This window comes from Camponotus vicinus, unplaced genomic scaffold, assembly GCF_025532165.1.
Source record: "Camponotus vicinus isolate PSW18456_S1 unplaced genomic scaffold, iyCamVici1.0 SCAF_7, whole genome shotgun sequence".
NCBI classification, from domain to species: Eukaryota; Metazoa; Arthropoda; class Insecta; order Hymenoptera; family Formicidae; genus Camponotus; species Camponotus vicinus.
Window position 1 is genome coordinate 18,460,044 of NW_028141979.1, and position 20,911 is coordinate 18,480,954.

Here is a 20,911-nt window from a genome sequence, read left to right on the forward strand (position 1 = left end):
TGCTAAATGTAACGCATATAATGCTAAATACACTGCATTAAGAAAGCGAGGAAATAGTCAAATATAAAATGGTGCAAGTCATTCCAATCGAAATTCAATCGAATTTCTCGTCGATGAGATTCATTAATTTCAAAAGCAAGGTTAATCAGAAACACACGTCAGATATCGCATTATACAGTATGCGCATGTTCGCATACACATGTATATTGATATAATGAAACAAAACACTAAAATCATTTAATCATTTAGTTACCAAAAATTATCATTAAATAGTAAAAAATGTTTGAAAACATATATATTATATTTTATATATTTAAAAATATATAAAAATATACATGTACGATGCTACTAATTACATACATATACGTACATTTTTGGGTAATTTGCGTAGGAACACTTTTTCATCTCGTGATAATGTATAATGTATATAAACAAAGTTAAATATGCTACAAAATTGAAAACAATAACTTATTGAAATAAGTTTATATTTATAGTTGACTTTTTTGTATTTAACAGCGAATTTACATAATTAATTTTACTCTGAAATGCTAAAGAAGAAATGTATTTATATTTGTATGCCATTAAAATGTACAAAAATAGGAATAGATGTGGATATATACTAATTTGCATTAAATTTAACTTTTATAACACAAAAATATGTATGATATACATACGATACGATATATACCGGCTATAAAAAATATTACGAGAAGAATTATAATGTGGTAAAATAATGATCGATATTTAAATTAAATGATTAAAATTAAACGTTAACAAATTAGTCGTCGGTTCACAGATTAATGTCGCTTACAAATTGATGAGCAATGCAGGTGAATAATACAAATATATATAAGAAATATTTCTCTTGTCGATCTTTTCAGACTCATTCGTGATTTTATCCGGATAGATTGGCTGCGTTCCGATATTCACTGCCAGTACTAAGAATCTATAGTTTATGTCACGCATACTATAGATTTTTAGTACTGGCAGTGAATATGGAACGCAGCCATTGTTATAAGATAACAATAGAATTTATAAGTTTTCTACAATCCATTTGACTGAATACGCGCATTATTTTATTTTCGGTGTATTTAATCATTTCGATATTGTTACAATTGTGAGAAATGAATAAAGAAACGACTTTGTCAATACCAACATTTTATTCTGGAAGAAGTATATTTATCACAGGCGCATCAGGATATTTGGGAAAAGCGTTGATAGAAAAGTTGCTGAGGTCATGCCCCGATACGCGAGAAATATTCTTATTAATACGCCCGAAGACCAATATGTGCATTGAAGAAAGACTCCAGCAGATACTGGCAAACTCGGCAAGTAGTATAAGAGAAACAATTAAAAATATTAATTAATTTATATTTATAATAATATTATATATAAACAAGAAAGTTCAATATATATTGCAAGCAACTCCAGAACAATTTGACCTATTCATACTTTTTAAATGTCCAGACGAACTTTATAACAATGATAAAGTTCGCCCTTCATGGAACAACTTCATTTTTAATTTTAGAATTATAAAAAAAATTTATAATTTTTCGAATTGTACGGAAATACAAACTTTACATAAAATATCGAATTATTAACTTGTACCTCCCTCATCTTAGTCTTGTATCATCAAGTCCACTTTGTATATAATATTGTGTTATAAAAATGTTGTATTTATTAATAATTCGTTTATTTATTTTTCTCTATCTGTATATCTATATATATATATATATACACATAGATTTTCCAAAATTATGGGATTCAAGAAAATTATACCATTTTATGCGTATTATTTTCTGCAGTTATTTGATAGATTACGCAACGAACGAGCCTATTGTGTTTCGAAAAATTGATTCCATTGGAGGGTGATATCGAAATCGAGGGATTAGGTTTGTCGTCTGCTGACAGAAACACTTTGATCGAAAGGGTATCTATAATATTTCACGTAGCGGCGAACGTGAGATTCGATAATACACTAAAAAAGGCTATATTTATAAACCTTCGGGCGACAAGAGACATCTGCGTTTTAAGCGAAAGTTTAAAAAATTTGATGGTAAGTGATTGTATAGAAATATCGAGATGATATGTTTTCCTGAAAATTCTGCGCGATTAATTACAATTAAAAATAATTCCTCGCAAACATTATCGCATTACATTAACTAAATTTTATTCTTAAGGCGTTGGTGTATGTCAGCTCGACTTATTCGCAAGTCGATAAATTCGTCGTCGATGAGATCGTATATCCAATGGAAATCGACTGGAGAAAAACGATTAAAATTGCCGAAACCATGGATGATTATGTCTTGGAGGTATTTAAATCAAAGTGAGTGTTAAATTTTTGCAGTAATTCCTCTATCTCATATTTTATGATAATCAAGTTATAAAAATATTATATATGTACTTTTATTATAATAATTTTATATACCTTTTGATAAAGTTTAAATTCTTTTTTATTTACATATTACATTTATAGCCAGTGCAAACAACTTTGAAATAATTCTCTGTGTTCGGTGCTCATTTGAATTATTTATATTAATATTTTTCATAATTAATCTGAATAATATTGTTTTCTTACATTTTTATTTATATAGCTCTGACATATCTTTGAGATTATTTGCAGATATTTAGGTGCAATGCCGAATACATACACATTTACCAAGAAACTTGCGGAACAGGTGATAACTGATTATTCTGAATCATTGCCGTGCGTGATTTGCAGACCATTTATAAGTACGTTGTTATGTCAAATAAATGCATACATCATAAAAGAATATTTTAACGTAATTTATCACTATGATTCTGACAATGTAATTGCAATTATGATTGGTTTTATGGATTTTATATATAAATTTTATATAAAAATTACTCCACACACATTTAATATACAATTCTTTTAATATTAAACAAAGATAAATTAAACAATTTACGTTTTACGTTATTTCGAATAATATCAAAACAGTTTCTTATAAAATCAAAAAGTATTATGTTCCTTAAACTTTTACATAATTTAAATTAAACAATAAGATAATCCATACACGGATTTATTGATGTAAAATTTTCCTAAATTAAAATTTTCTATATCCAGTTTCATCAGCGATAAACGAACCTGCAAAAGGCTGGTTAGAAAACTTTAACGATCCAGTGAGATTGATGGTCGGTTGTGGAAAAGGAATAGTACGAGTGTTTTACAATAATCTCTCTCCATTTGCTTCTGACAATTATATAGCAATTGACATTGTTAAAGCTATGATTGTTGCGGCATGGAAACGTGGCATGATGAAGTACGATAAATTGCATTCTTATAAATCGTTTTTTATTTGAGAAATGTAGAATATGTCGTATAAAATTATTTAATATATATTATAATGTAATTAAATATTATTAAAAGTATATTTAAATAATTAAATAATTACAAAATTTCAATAATTATAAAATTTAAAATATGATAAAAAAATGTTATAAAAAGTTTGTGTAATAAGTAGTAATATCGTTTTCTGTAAGTTATTTAATGATTATTTAAATTTTTAATTTTATTAGCAAGATACAGAAAATATTCATCCACTCGTTTATAATTGCTCGACTGATCATAGCACGAATCTATCACGCTTAACAATGTTGCAAATGAGCAAGCGAATCCTCCTTTCGGAGACTCTTTTTGAGAACATAATCTGGACTCTTGAAACAGTTATGATACAGAATCATTTTTTTTATAGAATATTAGTATTACTGCTGCACGTGATACCGGCCATATTTGTCGACAGATTATTACGCATTGTAAGCAAAAGTCCCAGGTAAAATTTTATTGATCAGAATGTACTTGTTAATCTTAGTTCAAAGAAGATTAAGAAAACAAAAATAAGCTTAAAAATATTTTGCCTTACATCATACAATATAATATAATATAAATAAGGAGACGTTAAGGAAACTTTTCTAAAAATTCTTTTTCTTGTATCAAAGTAATTTCTTCCTGACTGTTAAAGAGAAATTTATTAAGAAAAATATATTATTGTAGAACAGAATAGTATTTTGCCGAAATATATATATTTATACACTCGAGACGTTAGTAAAATTTTGTTCAAATATTTTTAGATTATTGAAACAATACAGGAAAATATTTGTAATTAATAATCATGTCGCGCATTTTTTATTCAACGATTGGGACTTTCGAAATCAAAAACTATTAAGTTTATCAAATGAAATATCGCTTGGCAATCAACAAGACTTTGGGTTTGTGGCAGACGTAAATTACAATGGTGACAAGCTATTGTATTATAAGTGAGTAAGACAAAAACTGTGCATCGCAAAATTTACTTATCTTCAGAAAACAAGCGAAAGATTAGTATTTATCTCATTTTTGTATCTGTTGAAAAATATTAATTTTAAGAAAAAGTAACGATCAATTCTAAAAACGAAAACATTCTTTAATAAAATAAGAACAATTCTGTGTGTATATCTGATTAATACTGCGAGACTGATAAAAAGTTTTTTTGTATAAAATGTGTTATCGAATAAAATATTATTTTCTCTCGTAGAAATTGTCTAACTGGAGGTAAAATTTCTCTTCCAAACGAGAGCACGGATCAACCAAAACTAGATGCAGCGAGATTCCATCATAAAAGGTAAGATTTTAAAGACTGCGTGTTCCACAGTTATATAAAACATTACGCTATTCCTTCGTATTTATTTTTTCAGTCGCATATCAAATAAATTTTTTCACACAATTATTGTAGCTAAAAATATTTACATTACTCAAAATAATTTAACTTTCTCAAAATATTTAGAAAACTTAGATACGTCTTTAGAAATTATATTAAATATATAATACTTTGATTTTCCTTGATTTATTAAACTTTGTTTGATGTTTGGTTATTAAACTTGGTTTGTGTTTCGAGCAATATATATATATATATAAAACTAAGCTTTCTTTATAGATTTAATTAATCGAATTATTTTGAGAGAAATCTAATTAATGATTTGAAACAAACATTATTATTATTATTGCTAGTCCCGAATAATAATTAAATCTGTTTCATGACTACAGAATGCTTTGGATAGACAGAATTGTGAAAATATTAATCGGCATTCTCTTCGTATGGATAATATGGACTCGATATATGAACATATATTGATTATTCTACGAGAGATAATTTGGCTTCATAGATAACCGTAGTCATATCGAAATATAATCTAGATCATTAGTAGGTTTATAGATAACTGTATAAAAATTGATTTCTGTAATATCTAACTTATTTCTATATTAGTATAATTTCGCATTTATATTAATATCCCTCAAAAAAAACCTTACAAAGGTAAAAAAAATACGCCAAGTACATAAAGAATATTCTACCTTATATGCATCTTTAATAAAAATATTCCTTAAAAATGATTTTTTACAGTAATTTTCCCTCTAAAAATCATTTTCCTAAAAAACAAAACCTCAACAAATAATTTTCATAAAAAAATATTAAAAAATAAAATATCAAAACTAAATATGAAATCAATAATTACTATTAGCCAAGTACTTAAGAGCAATTTGTAAATTTGATATAATATTTGCCGTGAAATATTAATTTTATACAGTGGTATTATACATAAATTCTCCCTAAGAAATTAAAACGCATTTTATATTTATTCAGAGAAAATTGATTTTTAAAATATTTAATGAGAATTAGGATTCTTTTAATTCTTAAAACACATTTTATATAATGTATATAATTTAAAAAAAAGTTTTACGCAAGTTTTAAATCGTACAGTCTTTAAATCGAAGTAAGTTATGAAAACTTGGCGTGCCCGGATCGTAATCAAATACAGATTAAATATTTAATTACATAATGTCTAATATTTTACATTTTATTGGAGATATATTTGTTTATAATGTAAACAATCCGGGCACGCCAAGTTTTCATAACTTACTTCGATTTAAAGACTGTGCGATTTAAAACTTGCGTAAAACTTTTTTTTAAATTATATACATTATATAAAATGTGTTTTAAGAATTAAAAGAATCCTAATTTTCATTAAATATTTTAAAAATCAATTTTCTCTGAATAAATATAAAATGCGTTTTAATTTCTTAGGGAGAATTTATGTATAATATTTCCACTGTATCAAATTAATATTTCACGGCAAATATTATATCAAATTTACAAATTGCTCTTAAGTACTTGGCTAATAGTAATTATTGATTTCATATTTAGTTTTGATATTTTATTTTTTAATATTTTTTTATGAAAATTATTTGTTGAGATTTTGTTTTTTAGGAAAATGATTTTTAGAGGGAAAATTACTGTAAAAAATTATTTTTAAGGAATATTTGTATTAAAGATGCATACAAGGTAGAATATTCTTTATGTACTTGGCGTATTTTTTTTACCTTTGTAAGGTTCTTTTTAGAGGGATTTCACACCTTTTTGTAAAATTTTATACCCTTTCTGCAAATTATTTTTTGAAGGAAAAAAATATTATCTATAACTCTATAGTTCTATAGTATATAATTATATATATATACATATGTGTGTGTGTGTGTATGTAGAAATTTACATATTTGACTGCGCAACCATAATTATTATAGTTACATAGACATTTATTACATTTGCCTGCGTAGACAAATATAGTTACACAGAAATATTTCCTACATGTATAATGATAATTATATATATATATGTGTATGTGTGTGTGTGTACACACACACACACACACACACACACACACACACACATACACACACAGATATAGTGTGTGTGTAAAAATTTACATATTTGACAGCACAACCATAATTATAGTTACATAGATATTTATTACATTTGCCTGCGTAGACACAAATATAGTTACGCAGAAATATTCGCTACATGTATAATGATAATTATATATACTTATGTGTGTGTGTCTGTGTGTTTGTAGAAATTTACATATTTGACTGCGCAACCATAATTATAATTACATGGACATTTATTACATTTGCCTGCGTAGACTCAAATATAGTTATGCAGAAATATTCCCTACATGTATAATTATATATATATATATGTATATATATATATATATATATATATATATATATATATATAATTATATATATATATATATATATATATATATATATATATAATGTATATACAGGGTGTTCAAAAAGTCCCGGACCGGTTGAATATTTCATAAACTATGCACTTTAGAAAGAAATGTTTCAGACAAAAGTTGTATGGCTTGAAGGGGGCCATAAGATGGCGTCATTGGTTTGACCTTGAAAAGTCGTTTGAAGGTCACGAGAAGGTCACCTTCAATTTCTTAAATGGAACTCCCTATTTTTTGTTATTTATTTTTGTAGCTTATCTCGAGAGCTTTCCAAAACACTATAATAAAGTATTTCTTCATTGAGTACTTTTTGAGTTATGAGGCTTGAAATAATTTCTTAATTTTACATAAACCATAAAATATCTAGTAAAATATTCATTTTTCGAGCCATACAACTTTTGTCTGAAACATTTCTTTCTAAAGTGCATAGTTTATGAAATGTTCAACCGGTCCGGGACTTTTTGAACACCCTGTATATACATTATATATATATATATATATATATATATATATATACATATATATATTATAAATTACATAATAATTATATTCCACAAAATGATAACTGTCTATTCTCTTTATTAAGATTAATATATAATATGTCAAAATATATTATGTCTAAACAGAAAAATTTCACAATATTTACCTTTTGATTGATGAATATGTAAGCGTAAGAGAGACATAGGTCGATATCAAAAGGATCGATATGGCAGGGATTCTTAGATTCGGCGAAAAGAGGCCGAATTTCGGCGAAAGTGGGAATTTAATTCGCTGAAGAGAGGATAAGGGCGCCGTTATCGGCAATGACTGACAAAAATTTCGGATATGAGGGACATGGAAGGGAGAGAGTGATGAGAGAGCGGAGTTGAGTTCGAGCAGCGAAAGTAAGAAGTCGTGTGTAAATTTAGGGAGAGCTGAGAGCAGTTGAATTTTCAAATAAATATATTTTTATATACGGTTAATTATTTTTTTTTATTTTTATTTTATTTCACTTCTATCCGATCGTACTCTTAATAACGATACCGACATAAAACAAACGATTCTATTTCCGAGTGCTTGCATATATTTTTGGCTAGTATCTAGTGTCGTTATTATAATTTATATTGGCTTTATTTTTTTACTTAACGATGGATGAGAATATAATTGATCCAGCCAACTCAATTCCGACATTTTACGTTGGACAAAGTATATTTGTAACAGGCGCGACAGGATTTCTGGGTAAAGTATACATCGAGAAAATATTGCGATCTTGCCCAGATGTTCGTGAGATATTTGTATTGATGCGTTCGAAAAAAGGATTAAGCATTAACGAAAGGCTCGAAAAAATATTAAACTTACCGGTAAGTTAATTACCGATTATTACATAAGTAGATTTTTTTTTACAACGTTTTTGTACTTTTGTAAAAACTTTACAATATTTAAGTGGCAAAATTTTTCTTTTAAATTTTATTATATAAGACGCTTTTTATTTTAGAAAATTAATTTTAAAATTTGATAACAGTATACGATAGAAAAACATGAAAAGATATTATAAACATTATAAGATATTATAAAATAAATTAAAATATTTTATGATTTTTATGTAATATTATTAAAGGTTTCTTAAGAATCAAGGCAATTATTATAATAAATACGTCACATATTCTCTTTCAGTTATATGATAGACTGCGAAAAGAGCAACCCTCAAATTTCAAAAAATTAATTCCGATTTCCGGTGATGTCACTGAAGAAAACTTAGGGTTGTCAGCTGTCGATAGGCAAATGCTAACAGAAAGAGTGACTATAATAATTCATTCAGCGGCGAGTATAAAATTTAATGACAGCTTAAAATACGCTATTCTTTCTAATACTAGATCAACAAGAGATATCTGCATTTTAGCTCAAAGTATGAAGAATTTAATAGTAAGTATAAACCAATATTTTATTTATATTTTTATTTACATTATGTTCTATTGCGTATACCAGTGCTGGGATTTACTTGCAACTTTCGGCCAGATTTCTTAGTTTACGCCTACTGTTCCCCTCTTACCGCTCGCGCCACTCGTAACTAAGGAGCGCTCAGGAACGTGCGCGTCACAAATGTAATGTGGCAATCTATCTATCTAAGTTCTCTTTATTGTAATTACGTTTCAAAACACAAATATTTTAAATTGTTACAGAACATATACGTAATTAATAATAGAATAATTATTTTTATTATTAATAAACAATAAAGAGAACTTAGATAGATTGCCACATTACATTTGTGACGCGCACGTTCCTGAGCGCTCCTTAGTTACGAGCGTTCGGTGGCGCGGTCGCTAAGGCGCGAGCGGTAAGAGGGGAACAGTAGGCGTAAGCTAAGAAATCTGGCCGAAAGTTGCAAGTAAATCCCAGCACTGGCGTATACTATTTTATATAGTGTATTTTATAAGACATTTCAAATTTTATTTATACAGGTTAAATATATTATTATAAAAAGATGTGCCACAATATCTATCAATAAATTATTTAATTTAATAAAATAACAAACATTAAAAATCTATTGTTATTATAAAAAAATTTTTAAACTGTCATATATATGAAAAGAATTACAATTAAATAATTAACAGAAAAATAAAATAATCTATGATATATATATATATATATATATATATATATATATATATATATATATATCATAGATTATTTTATTTTTCTGTTAATTCTGTTATTTCTGTTAATATATATATATATATATATATATATATATGATATATATATATACAGGGTGTTTCATTTTAAACCGACCAGTCGAATATCTCGAAAACCAAGCCCGGGAGAGAAAAATATTTCAGACAAAAGTTGTTTGGTTTCGAGGGGGCCATAAGATGGTATCATTGGTTTGACCTTGAAGAGTCATTTGAAGGTCACGTGAAGGTCACTTCAATTTTTTTAAATGGAACACCCTATATATTTTTGCACACTCTTGTAGCTGACATCGAGAGCTTTCCAAAACACTATCATTAAGTACCTTTTCGTTAAGTACTTTTTGAGTTATGAGGGTTGAAATAATTTCTTAATTTTACATAAACCGTAAAATATCTTGTAAAATATTCACTTTTCGATTATCTTACCTTAATACTTTTATGTACAAAATAATAAGAGGAATCAATTGGTGTAAAAAAAACACATAGTTGTTTTTAAGAAAAAATATGGAATTGTTAATTGCAAATTACATATTTTTTCTTCAAAACAACTATGTGTTTTCTTTACATCAATTGATTCCTCTCATTATTTTGTACGTAAAAGTATTAAGGTAAGATAATCGAAAAATGAATATTTTACTAGATATTTTACGGTTTATGTAGAATTAAGAAATTATTTCAAGCCTCATAACTCAAAAAGTACTTAACGAAAAGGTACTTAATTATAGTGTTTTGGAAAGCTCTCGATGTCAGCTACAAGAATGTGCAAAAATATATAGGGTATTCTATTTAAGAAATTTAAGGTGACCTTTATGTGACCTTCAAATGACTGTTTAAGGTCAAATCATTGTCACCATCTTATGGCCCCCTCGAAACCAAACAACTTTTGTCTGAAATATTTTTCTCTCCCGGGCTTGGTTTTCGAGATATTCGACTGGTCGGATTAAAATGAAACACCCTGTATATATATATATGCATATATCATTTTATATTTATCTTTGTCTTAATTTCAATTTTTTATGAGAATACGCCAATTTTAAGCTTAAATTTCCATTATTTAAAACAAAAAATGTAATTTTATGACATTTATTTATTAAAGGCACTTGTGTATATCGGTACAGCGTTCGCATGTATAAATAATGCTGTCATAGAAGAAAAGGTTTACCCACCTATAGCCGATTGGCGGAAAATGATCAAAATGGTCGAGTCATTAGATGAACATATTATAGATATCTTTATAACTAAGTAAGTATGATAAGATGTTCAAACATGTTATACGTGTTTGTCAATTTCAAGTATGCGGGATATATATGCAATTAAAAAAATATAATACCATCCTTTTTCACTCACATAATATCATTACAATCATTTTCGGAGACTTTATTAATTTTCCATATATATAATTTTTGAAATATTATGTACAGATGTTTGAATAATTTTCCCAACACATATATATATTCAAAGAATTTAGCTGAAACTATAATAGCGGAATATTCTTCATCATTACCTTGTGCGATTATAAGACCTTCTATAGGTATGTCACTCTCTCTTTTTCCTTAAAATGTTAGAAATAAGTTCTTACTTTCCTCTTTGTATACTTATATCAAAACTGTCGAAAATAAATAATAAATAAATAAATAAATAAATAAATAAATAAATATACGAGTATATATATATATATATATATATATATATATATATATATATATATATAATTCATTTTTCTTTAGAAATGTATAAATGAAAAATACCTTGATATCACTAACACTAAGCAATAATTATCTAAAAAATATGATTCATTTTTTAGTGACATCTTCATTGAACGATCCATTTCCAGGATGGGTAGATAACTTTTATGGTGCAACTGGAATACTCGTTGGTAGCGGGAAAGGAGTACTACGAGTATTCAATGCTCCTAAACATACTTGTCCAGATATAATGCCAGTAGACATTGTCATCAAAAGTATAATAATCACAACTTGGAAGCTTGGATTGAACACGTACGATTATCAACAGAAATATCAATGCATATCTAAATATGCATATTTAATTGCATTAAGCTACAAATATGAAAAAGAAAGCTTTCTTTCTTCAATTAAAATATATCAACATTTTAGAAGAATCGTACGCATCTTACTTAATTTCTCGTTAATCTTTTGTCCCATTAAAAAGTTTAAAATTAAAAAAGGTTAATTTCTGAGTGAACATAAATACAATTTATTGCGTATATAATTAAATTGATGATTTTAAAATAATCACTTTTGTTTAAATTTTCAATGCTTAGTTTACCAAAACTTGTTAACTTTGAGTGTTAAAACATTGTAAATTTTTCAAAAATATTGTTGGAGCTTAATGCAATTTGTATATCTTGTATAAGTAATAATTTGAAGCATTCGTTTCCTTATTTACTAGCTTCCCGACAGGTCAACCTTTTATCTTAAATTGTACTACTTTTAATCAAAGAATCTTGTCACTGCAAGGAATAATCAAAATGAGTTTTCAACTCGTAGAGGAGATACCCTTAGAGGGAGTTGTTTGGACTCCTAGTACAATATTTACTGATAGTTCCATCACATATTACATATTGACAATATTATTGCATATTTTGCCAGCTATGTTAATAGATCTGATTTTAAAACTTGCGAAATATCAACCTATGTAAGTACCAAACTAACTAATTACGTTATTGTCTTAGAACACATAAATCATTCATACCTCATTAGATACTGGTATTATTAGATATTTAATTGAATTGAGGGAAGATTAGAAAAAGAGAGGAAAAGAGAAAGAAATATTAGAGAGAAAAGAAACATACTATTTAAATACTAATAAAATACTTTATTTTTAATGCAAAATGTTTTCCTTTATCATAAATAAATCCAAAATATTAACTTACGCATATTTCCTTTGTACAAGTAGGCAAAAAACTTATTAGAAAAACGTTTTTTAACGCAATCACATACATCTCTATAAAATAATATATCTGTCTTTTTAAAGCTTTTTATTAAATTTTCCATATTTCCGAATTCAATAATATGGCTGACATAAATGTATAAATATTAATAAAGCATTTATGCAAATGTATAATATGTAGGTTAATAAAACTGCAAAGAAAAATATACATGGCCAACTGCGCTGTAAAACATTTTGTACATAATGAATGGAAATTTGAAAATAAGAATAATGTGAAATTATTGACTTCAGTTCCACCCAAGGACAAAGAAATATTTTCATTCAATATGCTTAATATTGATTTTAAGGACTTTTATAGGTGAATGTTTTTTATTAATTTAATTTTTTAAGTAACATTTGTATCAGATAATGTTAAATCATTAGATATTTATTTTATAAAATGAAGGAATGGTATAATTGGAGCAAAACTATATCTCCTCCACGAGGATATGAATCGATTAGATGCAGCTAAAACGCATCGTAAAAGGTAAGTATAAAATATTTTATAAACAGAAAATTGCTATCATTATGACGAATGTAAGGCTTAAAATTAGCTATTAAACAAGACCTTAAAAGACTGATTATTATCCTATTATATTAAGTAAAAATGATTTTAATTTTTATGAGAATAAGAATTCAACTTTAAAGGCATTTTTAAATTTGTGTTCAAATCACACATTGATTGTGCAATATATTATATGATTTAAATTTTAAATAATAGAATTTTCACAGAATTGAAAGAAGATTATTAATACATAAGGAATTTATTAGATACATGTGAAATAAAGACAATAAAATTAAAATAATTTGTTGTTATTGATAAATATTATGGGAATAATCAAAATATTTATAATGTGTTTATTCTGCAAATATTTTAGGATAGATCTATTTGTTACGACATTGAAAACTATCATCATTATTGGACTACTGTGGATGATATATAAGTGGATCTGCACTTAAATATTTTCAGATCCCACACTAATCAATATTGTCATATACAATTATAATGTAATACATAATAATTAATGTAATATAAAGAGTAATAAAAACAAAAATATAATAATGTAAGACAAAGAAATAAATAAGTAAAATAAATAAATAAAATGAATAGAATTGTATATGTGTTTGTGGTGTAAGACGAAAGAAGATTTGTAATTAAGCATGTATAAAACGCTTGTTTATTATAACACTATTGCATTCGTCTACGAAAAGAATCACGTAACTCACATGATATATGCAGAGCAAACTACGAATATGGAAAAACTTGCTCTTTTGAACTTTAGGCATATCATTACTATTGGATAACTTCTGCGTCATTTCCTGTGCACAAAATTCGTTGTGTTGTTCATTCACATTATCATCTTTTATCGAAGACGAAGTACTGCGACTCTCATTTCGAGTTCAACTATCGTGACTTAAGTTCAAAATAATTCGATTCGTTTTTTCAATTTTTTAGGTTGGCCTTCATATAAAATCTTGCCATTTCGTTATCTATTATCTGCACTTTTCTGTAACCGAACGTATTATCATTTGATATTTTATTTATTTTTTACCGGAAACAGTTGCGTTTAAATATGAAGAAAGACGCGGCAAATACATTTATACCGGCATTTTATGCTGGTCGGAGTATTTTAATATCAGGATCTATATATATATATATATATATATATATATATATATATATATACACATATATATACTGGATTTTTAGGCAAAGTGCTATGTGAGAAATTGCTGTGTTCTTGTCTTGATATTGCTGAAATATTTGTCCTGATAAGGCCGAAGAAGCAATTGAGCGTCAACGATAGGCTCAAAAAAATGTTAGAAAACAAGGTAAAATTACACGGAGAAAACGATATGGTTACCAAATGCATAATTATGGTAGATGCAACCATAAAAAATTGTAATATTTGGTACAGCAATATGTATAGTTGTCACATCCATATTGATTTAGTCGTGTTGTCTATAGTTGAGATTACTACACTGTATGATTGGAGCAACTATAGCGAATTTATACCGCTTGCACTTCATGTAGCTTTCGGAACCATATCTAAAAAGATATTCTTTACATATAGAGAAAAATGTTTCTTTGGATTTAATAAAGTTTACTGAAGTCAAATAAATTTAATTATTGGTCTAAAAGTTTTTTTTTGTCTAATTTCAAATAATCTGTTTAATATTCTGAATCTCAACAAGGAATTTAGATTATTAAATAAATTATTTTAAATTCAGTTTGAAATTAAACTGATAAACAGTGATGTCAGAAAGAAGATGCGGCTCAAATGCACACAATCAGAGAACCTGTGAGTGAGCAGCGTCCTCTTTCTCGCACCACTGCTAAGAGAAAAACCCCTGTCGAACTAGCCCCCCCACTTTTCAAAAATAAAAAAACTAATAGCTCATAATAATGAGCTTTTTATGAGCTTTCATATCCCGCAAATTAAAAATTTTGAGCTCGTTGCAATAAGCAGGAATTTAATACTTTTTGTGGGGGGGCTGAGTCGACGTCGACTCAGCACCCCCAGTACTTAAAAATAAAAATATTGAATTAATCTTTGCGGCACAATTAGGAGTTATTTATGAGCTTTCAAACTGATATAGTTTTGATTTTTGAGCTTATCTCTTTAATTTTTAAACAACCTTTTAATTGACGCTATTCACAAAAAAGTCTGAAATTCTGCGAAACGAAACACGCACGTAATTCGGCGTTTAAATATTTTAAAATAATATTAATTAACAAGTATTTTAATATCATTAACTGTCGAACATTAATTTATTAATAGAACTTTACTCTTGTACCGCAGTAGGTGCGACCGATGTTTAAGTGCGAAATTCTGCGAAACTAAACGAGCACATAACTCAGCATTTAAATATTTAAAAATAATATTAATTAACAAGTATTTTGATACCATTAAATGTCGAGTTCCTAATTTTTTAATAGGACTGCACTCTATTTTTACTCTATTTTTAGTTTATATTTTGATGAATCATACTATAATTTATTTAAAATTTTTTTTATAAATTAAATTATAATATATGAAAATATAAAAGATTATTAGAGATATTTAATCTTAAATCTCAGATATTTAAATTCTATAACAAGATAACATTCAATAATTTTCTTACATCTGTTCTCTCTCTCTCTCTCTTCTTCTTCACTCTTAAAAGAATTAATGAAATGAATAACTATTCGTACCATCCAATTTTGTTCAGAATTAAATTTATCTATTATAGTATTATTACATGTGTGATTTGGATTTCTATATAAAATAAAATTGTCTTTTTTATGAGAATATATCTAGTTTATTTTAAACACACTTTATTTACTAATGGCCAGCTTTCATATTTATAGCTTTTAATTTCAAGTAATTATCGTTGCTTAGAATAGGAATCTTCATTATCATGTAATATAAATTACTTTTTTTGTAAATATATATTATAATATTGGTTCTGGTATCGCTCTCTAATCCACGCCAATTTTCTACATTGTTGAGATTTTGATTTTTTTTATTTGTGATACGAAGTAGCATAAGTTGACATAAGATATACAAATAGCATAAGATATACAAATGCATTTTTGTCCAAATTCTTTGTCATCTTCTTCAATAGCTTTTGAACAAGAATCTAATACGTGACATTTTTTTTGTGTGAAATTTGTACGCCACAAAAGAAAAATCATTATTCTTGCAAGGGGGACATTCTTCAATTTGTGAATTTTTATTTGTAATTGTATGTTGTATTAGATTGTATATTGATATTAGTATTTATAATCTTGTTTTTTTTTGCAATGTAAGTAGGTATACAGGGCCGGTTCTAACGCAGGGGTTCCGAGGGAGGGTGAGGGGCGGGGGGAACCGGGGGGTGACGTCACAGGGGGTGACGTCACGCGGGGGGATGACGTCACGTGCGGGGGGGATGACGGCACGTGCGGGGGGTGACGTCACGCGGGTGTGACGTCACGCGCGGGGGGGGATCCGCGGCGCGAGCGATGGACGAGGGGGTCCGCGCGGGTAGGGGGGATCCGCGGCGCGAGTGATGGACGAGGGGGTCCGCGCGGGTAGGGGGGATCCGCGGCGCGAGCGATGGACGAGGGGGTCCGCGTGGGTAGGGGGGATCCGCGGCGCGAACGATGGACGAGGGGGTCCGCGAGGAGAAGGGGGATCCGCGGAAAGAAGACGGTGGTGTGAGAAGGATAGCGCTACGTGTGGGAAAAGGACAGTGCTACATGTGGGAAAAGGATAGCGCTAAGTGTGTGAAGAGGACAGTGAGGCCACAAGGATGCCATCAACGTACGACAAAGATGACGTCAACGTGGGACAAGGACGATACATTGTAAGATGACGCATAGGTGGGAGAAGGACGACGCAAAGGTAAGTGAGTGAGTGAGTGATAGCGACGAGCATATGAAAGAGAGAGAACGATAATAGCGCGAGAATAACGCGTGCGAAAGAGAACGATATTGCAAGAACAACGCGAGTGAGAGAGAGAACGATAGCGCGTACGAAAGAGAGAACGATAATAGCGCGAGAACAACGCGTGCGAGAGAGAACGATATCGCTATACTTACAACTAGCGCAAGAGAGAAAGAGAGAGAGAGAGATGCAAGGGATGGGAGCGCAAGGAGAGGCGTGTAAATAACTGCAATTTTTTCTTTTTTTTTAAATTAAAATATAAAATTTATTAAAAATCTGTTATACATTTTTGTATCATAGCGCGAGAGAGATTACTTATTCTAAGCGCGTACGAAAGAGAGAATGATAATAGCGCGAAAGAACAATGATGAAGATAGAGAGAACTTAAGATTAACGCGTGCGAGAGAGAACGATATCACGAGACTTACAACTAACGTGCGAGAGAGAGATAGCGCAAGGGAACGCAAGGAGAGGCGCGTAAATAATCGCATTCTTTTCACAATTAAAATATAAAATTTATTTAAATGTGTGTGTGTGTGTGTGTGTGTGTGTGTGTGTGTGTGTGTGTGTGTGTGTGTGTCTAATAATAGTAATATAATATTAATATAATAAAAATATAATAATAATATAAAATATAAAAAAAATATATATATGAGGAGGGGGTGATGCGCCAGGCTAAGGGGGAGGCCGCTCCTGGAACAGAAAAAAGATGCTGCGTTAATAGAAATATATCACGATCAGATTTATAAAAAGAAAAAACACACATCTGTCAATCCATTCCTGTTCCTCCACTCCTCTTTCCTCCTCCTCCTGCTCCTGCTCCTGCTCCTCTTCGTGAATCCACTCTTCCTCTTCTATTTCATCGTAGGGCTCTTCCCCGAAGAGCCGCCGCAGGTCGAAAATATCTTCAACCTGGTGATGGCGACTCTCCAGAGTGTCGCCCCACATATAGGAGAAGTTCTCCCTCTCAGCCCGGCGCACCGCCCGCACCCACTGACGGTGCTCTATATTCATGAAACCGGGAATTTCCACCTGGTCCTGGAACTACATAAAAAAAATGTTCATTTAAAAAATACAAAATTTTTCACAAAATAATCAAAAATATTCACAAAAACGATACTTATATTCCACGTAAAAGTCATGTTTAACACCACGATGCACAATGTATCCATTAATTTCGTCTTCCAATCTTTATAAACTTGAAGAACGCGATCCATTTTAGTTATTTTTTTTTTTTTTACACTACTCGCGCACACGATTCAGAACTTTGTGACGAGGCAACGAGGTCTATGCATGAGATTTTATAGTAGAGATGTGGCATTATCATCATATCAAAAACGCGTCGTAAGACAAAAGTACGGTCCCATGCAACTCAGCGTGGTATATAATACAATATTAATATTATCATACCGCGACTTTGTGAGGAGACAATCGTCTCGGTACGAAACTTTAGAATAGGGACGTACCATTATCGCTTTACCAAAAACGCGTCGTAAGACAAAAGTATGCATGTTCCCATGCAAATTAGCATGATATAATATAACATTATAATATAATGCGTCAACCCTGATCGAACGGTTATTGAACGGTCATCGAACGCCCATCGAACGGAAACGAACGACCGTCGAACGGCTATCGAACGGTAATTGAACGGTCATCGAACGGAAATGAACGCCCGTTGAACGGTCATCGAACGGAAATGAACGACCGTCGAACGGAAACGAACGCTCGTCGAACGGAATTGAACGGTCATCGAACGACTGTCGAACGCCCGTCGAACGGAAACGAACGCTCGTCGAACGAAAATGAACGCCCGTCGAACGGCAATTGAACGGTCATCGAACGGAAATGAACGGTCATCGAACGGAAACGAACGCCCGTCAAACGGAAACGAACGATCATTGAACGGCTATCGAAAGGTAATTGAACGGTCTTCGAACGGAAATGAACGGTCATCGAACGGAATTGAACGGTCATCGAACGGAAATGAACGGTCATCGAACGGAATTGAACGGTCATCGAACGGAAATGAACGCCCGTCGAACGGAAATGAACGCCCGTCGAACGGCAATTGAACGGTCATCGAACGGAAACGAACGATCGTTGAACGGCTATCGAACGGCTATCGAACGGTAATTGAACGGTCATCGAACGGAAATGAACGGTCATTGAACGGAATTGAACGGTCATCGAACGGAAATGAACAGTCATCGAACGGAATTGAACGGTCATCGAACGGAAATGAACGGTCATCGAACGGAATTGAACGGTCATCGAACGGAAATGAACGCCCGTCGAACGGCAATTGAACGGTCATCGATCGGAAATGAACGGTCATCGAACGCCCGTCGAACGGAAATGAACGCCCGTCGAACGGCTACCGAACGGCAATTGAACAGAAATGAATGGCTATCGAACGCAAAACTATATTTTCAATTAAATTATTCTTCAATATGTCTGCAACCTTATTATGCTGTATGGGTATCTTCGTTTGCTTACCAAGTGTTGAAAAAATAAATCTTTCATCAGCCGGCCATGTATAATTTTCCTCATATTCGAAGTATCTCAATATCAAGCGAAACTTGTATAAAGTTCCCGATTGTAAATCTTCCACATGGTATATTACTTCTTTGTTATAATTCATTTTAATATAATTCATTGTGTGCCACTTTTCTGCTGCAATATCTCTGTACTCTAGTGTAGAAAAGATCGTCAGATTAATGTTTGAGATCCATGAAATGTCCATGCTATTCATGTCGACCCTGCTCAAAGTAATATTGATTGGTTCTGAATATACAGGGTGATTCTAAATAAATTTATGTTTTTGCAAAAACATAATCTTGGCCGAATTCTAAGACGATTTTTCCTTTGGTAAAATTTCGTCCGAAGCTTAGTTTTTGAATTATTAAAGGAAGTAGTTAACGTATGACGGGTCGAATACAAGAGGCAGGCAAGGGTGGCGCGATTCACCGTCAGACGCGGGTGCTTACGCAGGGCGCCTGCTGCGATCAGCTGGTCGCTATACACATACAGACACACATGCGAACACATACATTCTCTCTCTGTCTGTCTGTCTGTCTGTCTGTCTCTCTCTCTCTCTCTCTCTCTCTCTCTCATTCGCTCACTCACCTGTAATTTTTTCTTTTTTTTTTTTACGAGAGAGGGGAAAGTGCATTTTATGCATACCCACCGGTCGATCCAGTGAGTTATGTGGGACTCGAGTACCAAGTCGAATTACCAACTCGGTACTCCCTACCCACTAAAAACCCCTCTCTTTTCACGAATTTCCTTTGACACACTGTCCCTCTGATTTCCCGAGATCTGTTTTCACATAACGTCAAAAAATAGTTATTATTACCTTGTTCGATGACTTTTGATGTATTGCTGTAATTGCTTGAAGGACAAATGAATTTTCCGATAGATCGTACGTTCTCAAATTTAACGTAGATATCACGTTGCAAAAGACAAGAAATCCACACTAAATTATTAACTGAAAGTTTTTCTTCTTTCATGAACTGTATTCTTTTATAAACTTTAACGTAATCACATTTATTTATTCACTCGATGAGACGAGAAATTTACTAATGACTCTATCACTAATCACTATTAATCACTGTCGAATAATAACTGTTGGCGATTAAAAATCACTCGATGAAAGAAACACGCGCGGACACGTTACTACACGACGCGACAATGCGACGATAATTACTCGGCGACTGAAAGCAGTTTTTTGTCATGGTAGGTTGCGGTAGGTTAAGGTACTACTGGCGCTATCGAACGCGATCATGTGTTCGATTGAAGAATGCG

At 30.6% G+C, this 20,911-nt stretch overlaps 1 protein-coding gene and 1 pseudogene across 2 annotated transcripts; both read left to right on the forward strand.

Moving 5' to 3' along the window:
* Nucleotides 1–1,124: 1,124 nt before the first annotated feature.
* Nucleotides 1,125–5,132, forward strand: LOC145974324 (fatty acyl-CoA reductase 1-like; annotated as a pseudogene). Its single transcript, XR_014439643.1, has 10 exons — nucleotides 1,125–1,328; nucleotides 1,806–2,056; nucleotides 2,181–2,326; nucleotides 2,624–2,733; nucleotides 3,089–3,284; nucleotides 3,326–3,341; nucleotides 3,541–3,794; nucleotides 4,093–4,278; nucleotides 4,536–4,622; nucleotides 5,045–5,132. The product of XR_014439643.1 is annotated as a fatty acyl-CoA reductase 1-like (transcript).
* Nucleotides 5,133–7,948: 2,816 nt separating this feature from the next.
* On the forward strand, nucleotides 7,949–13,761 carry LOC145974445 (fatty acyl-CoA reductase 1-like). The gene is made up of 9 exons (XM_083104293.1): nucleotides 7,949–8,414; nucleotides 8,728–8,976; nucleotides 10,840–10,985; nucleotides 11,165–11,274; nucleotides 11,548–11,740; nucleotides 12,153–12,398; nucleotides 12,835–13,011; nucleotides 13,099–13,179; nucleotides 13,571–13,761. The coding sequence occupies exons 1-9, from the start codon at nucleotides 8,202–8,204 to the stop codon at nucleotides 13,650–13,652; spliced, it is 1,497 nt and encodes a 498-aa protein (XP_082960419.1). The 5' UTR covers nucleotides 7,949–8,201; the 3' UTR covers nucleotides 13,653–13,761.
* Nucleotides 13,762–20,911: the final 7,150 nt, after the last annotated feature.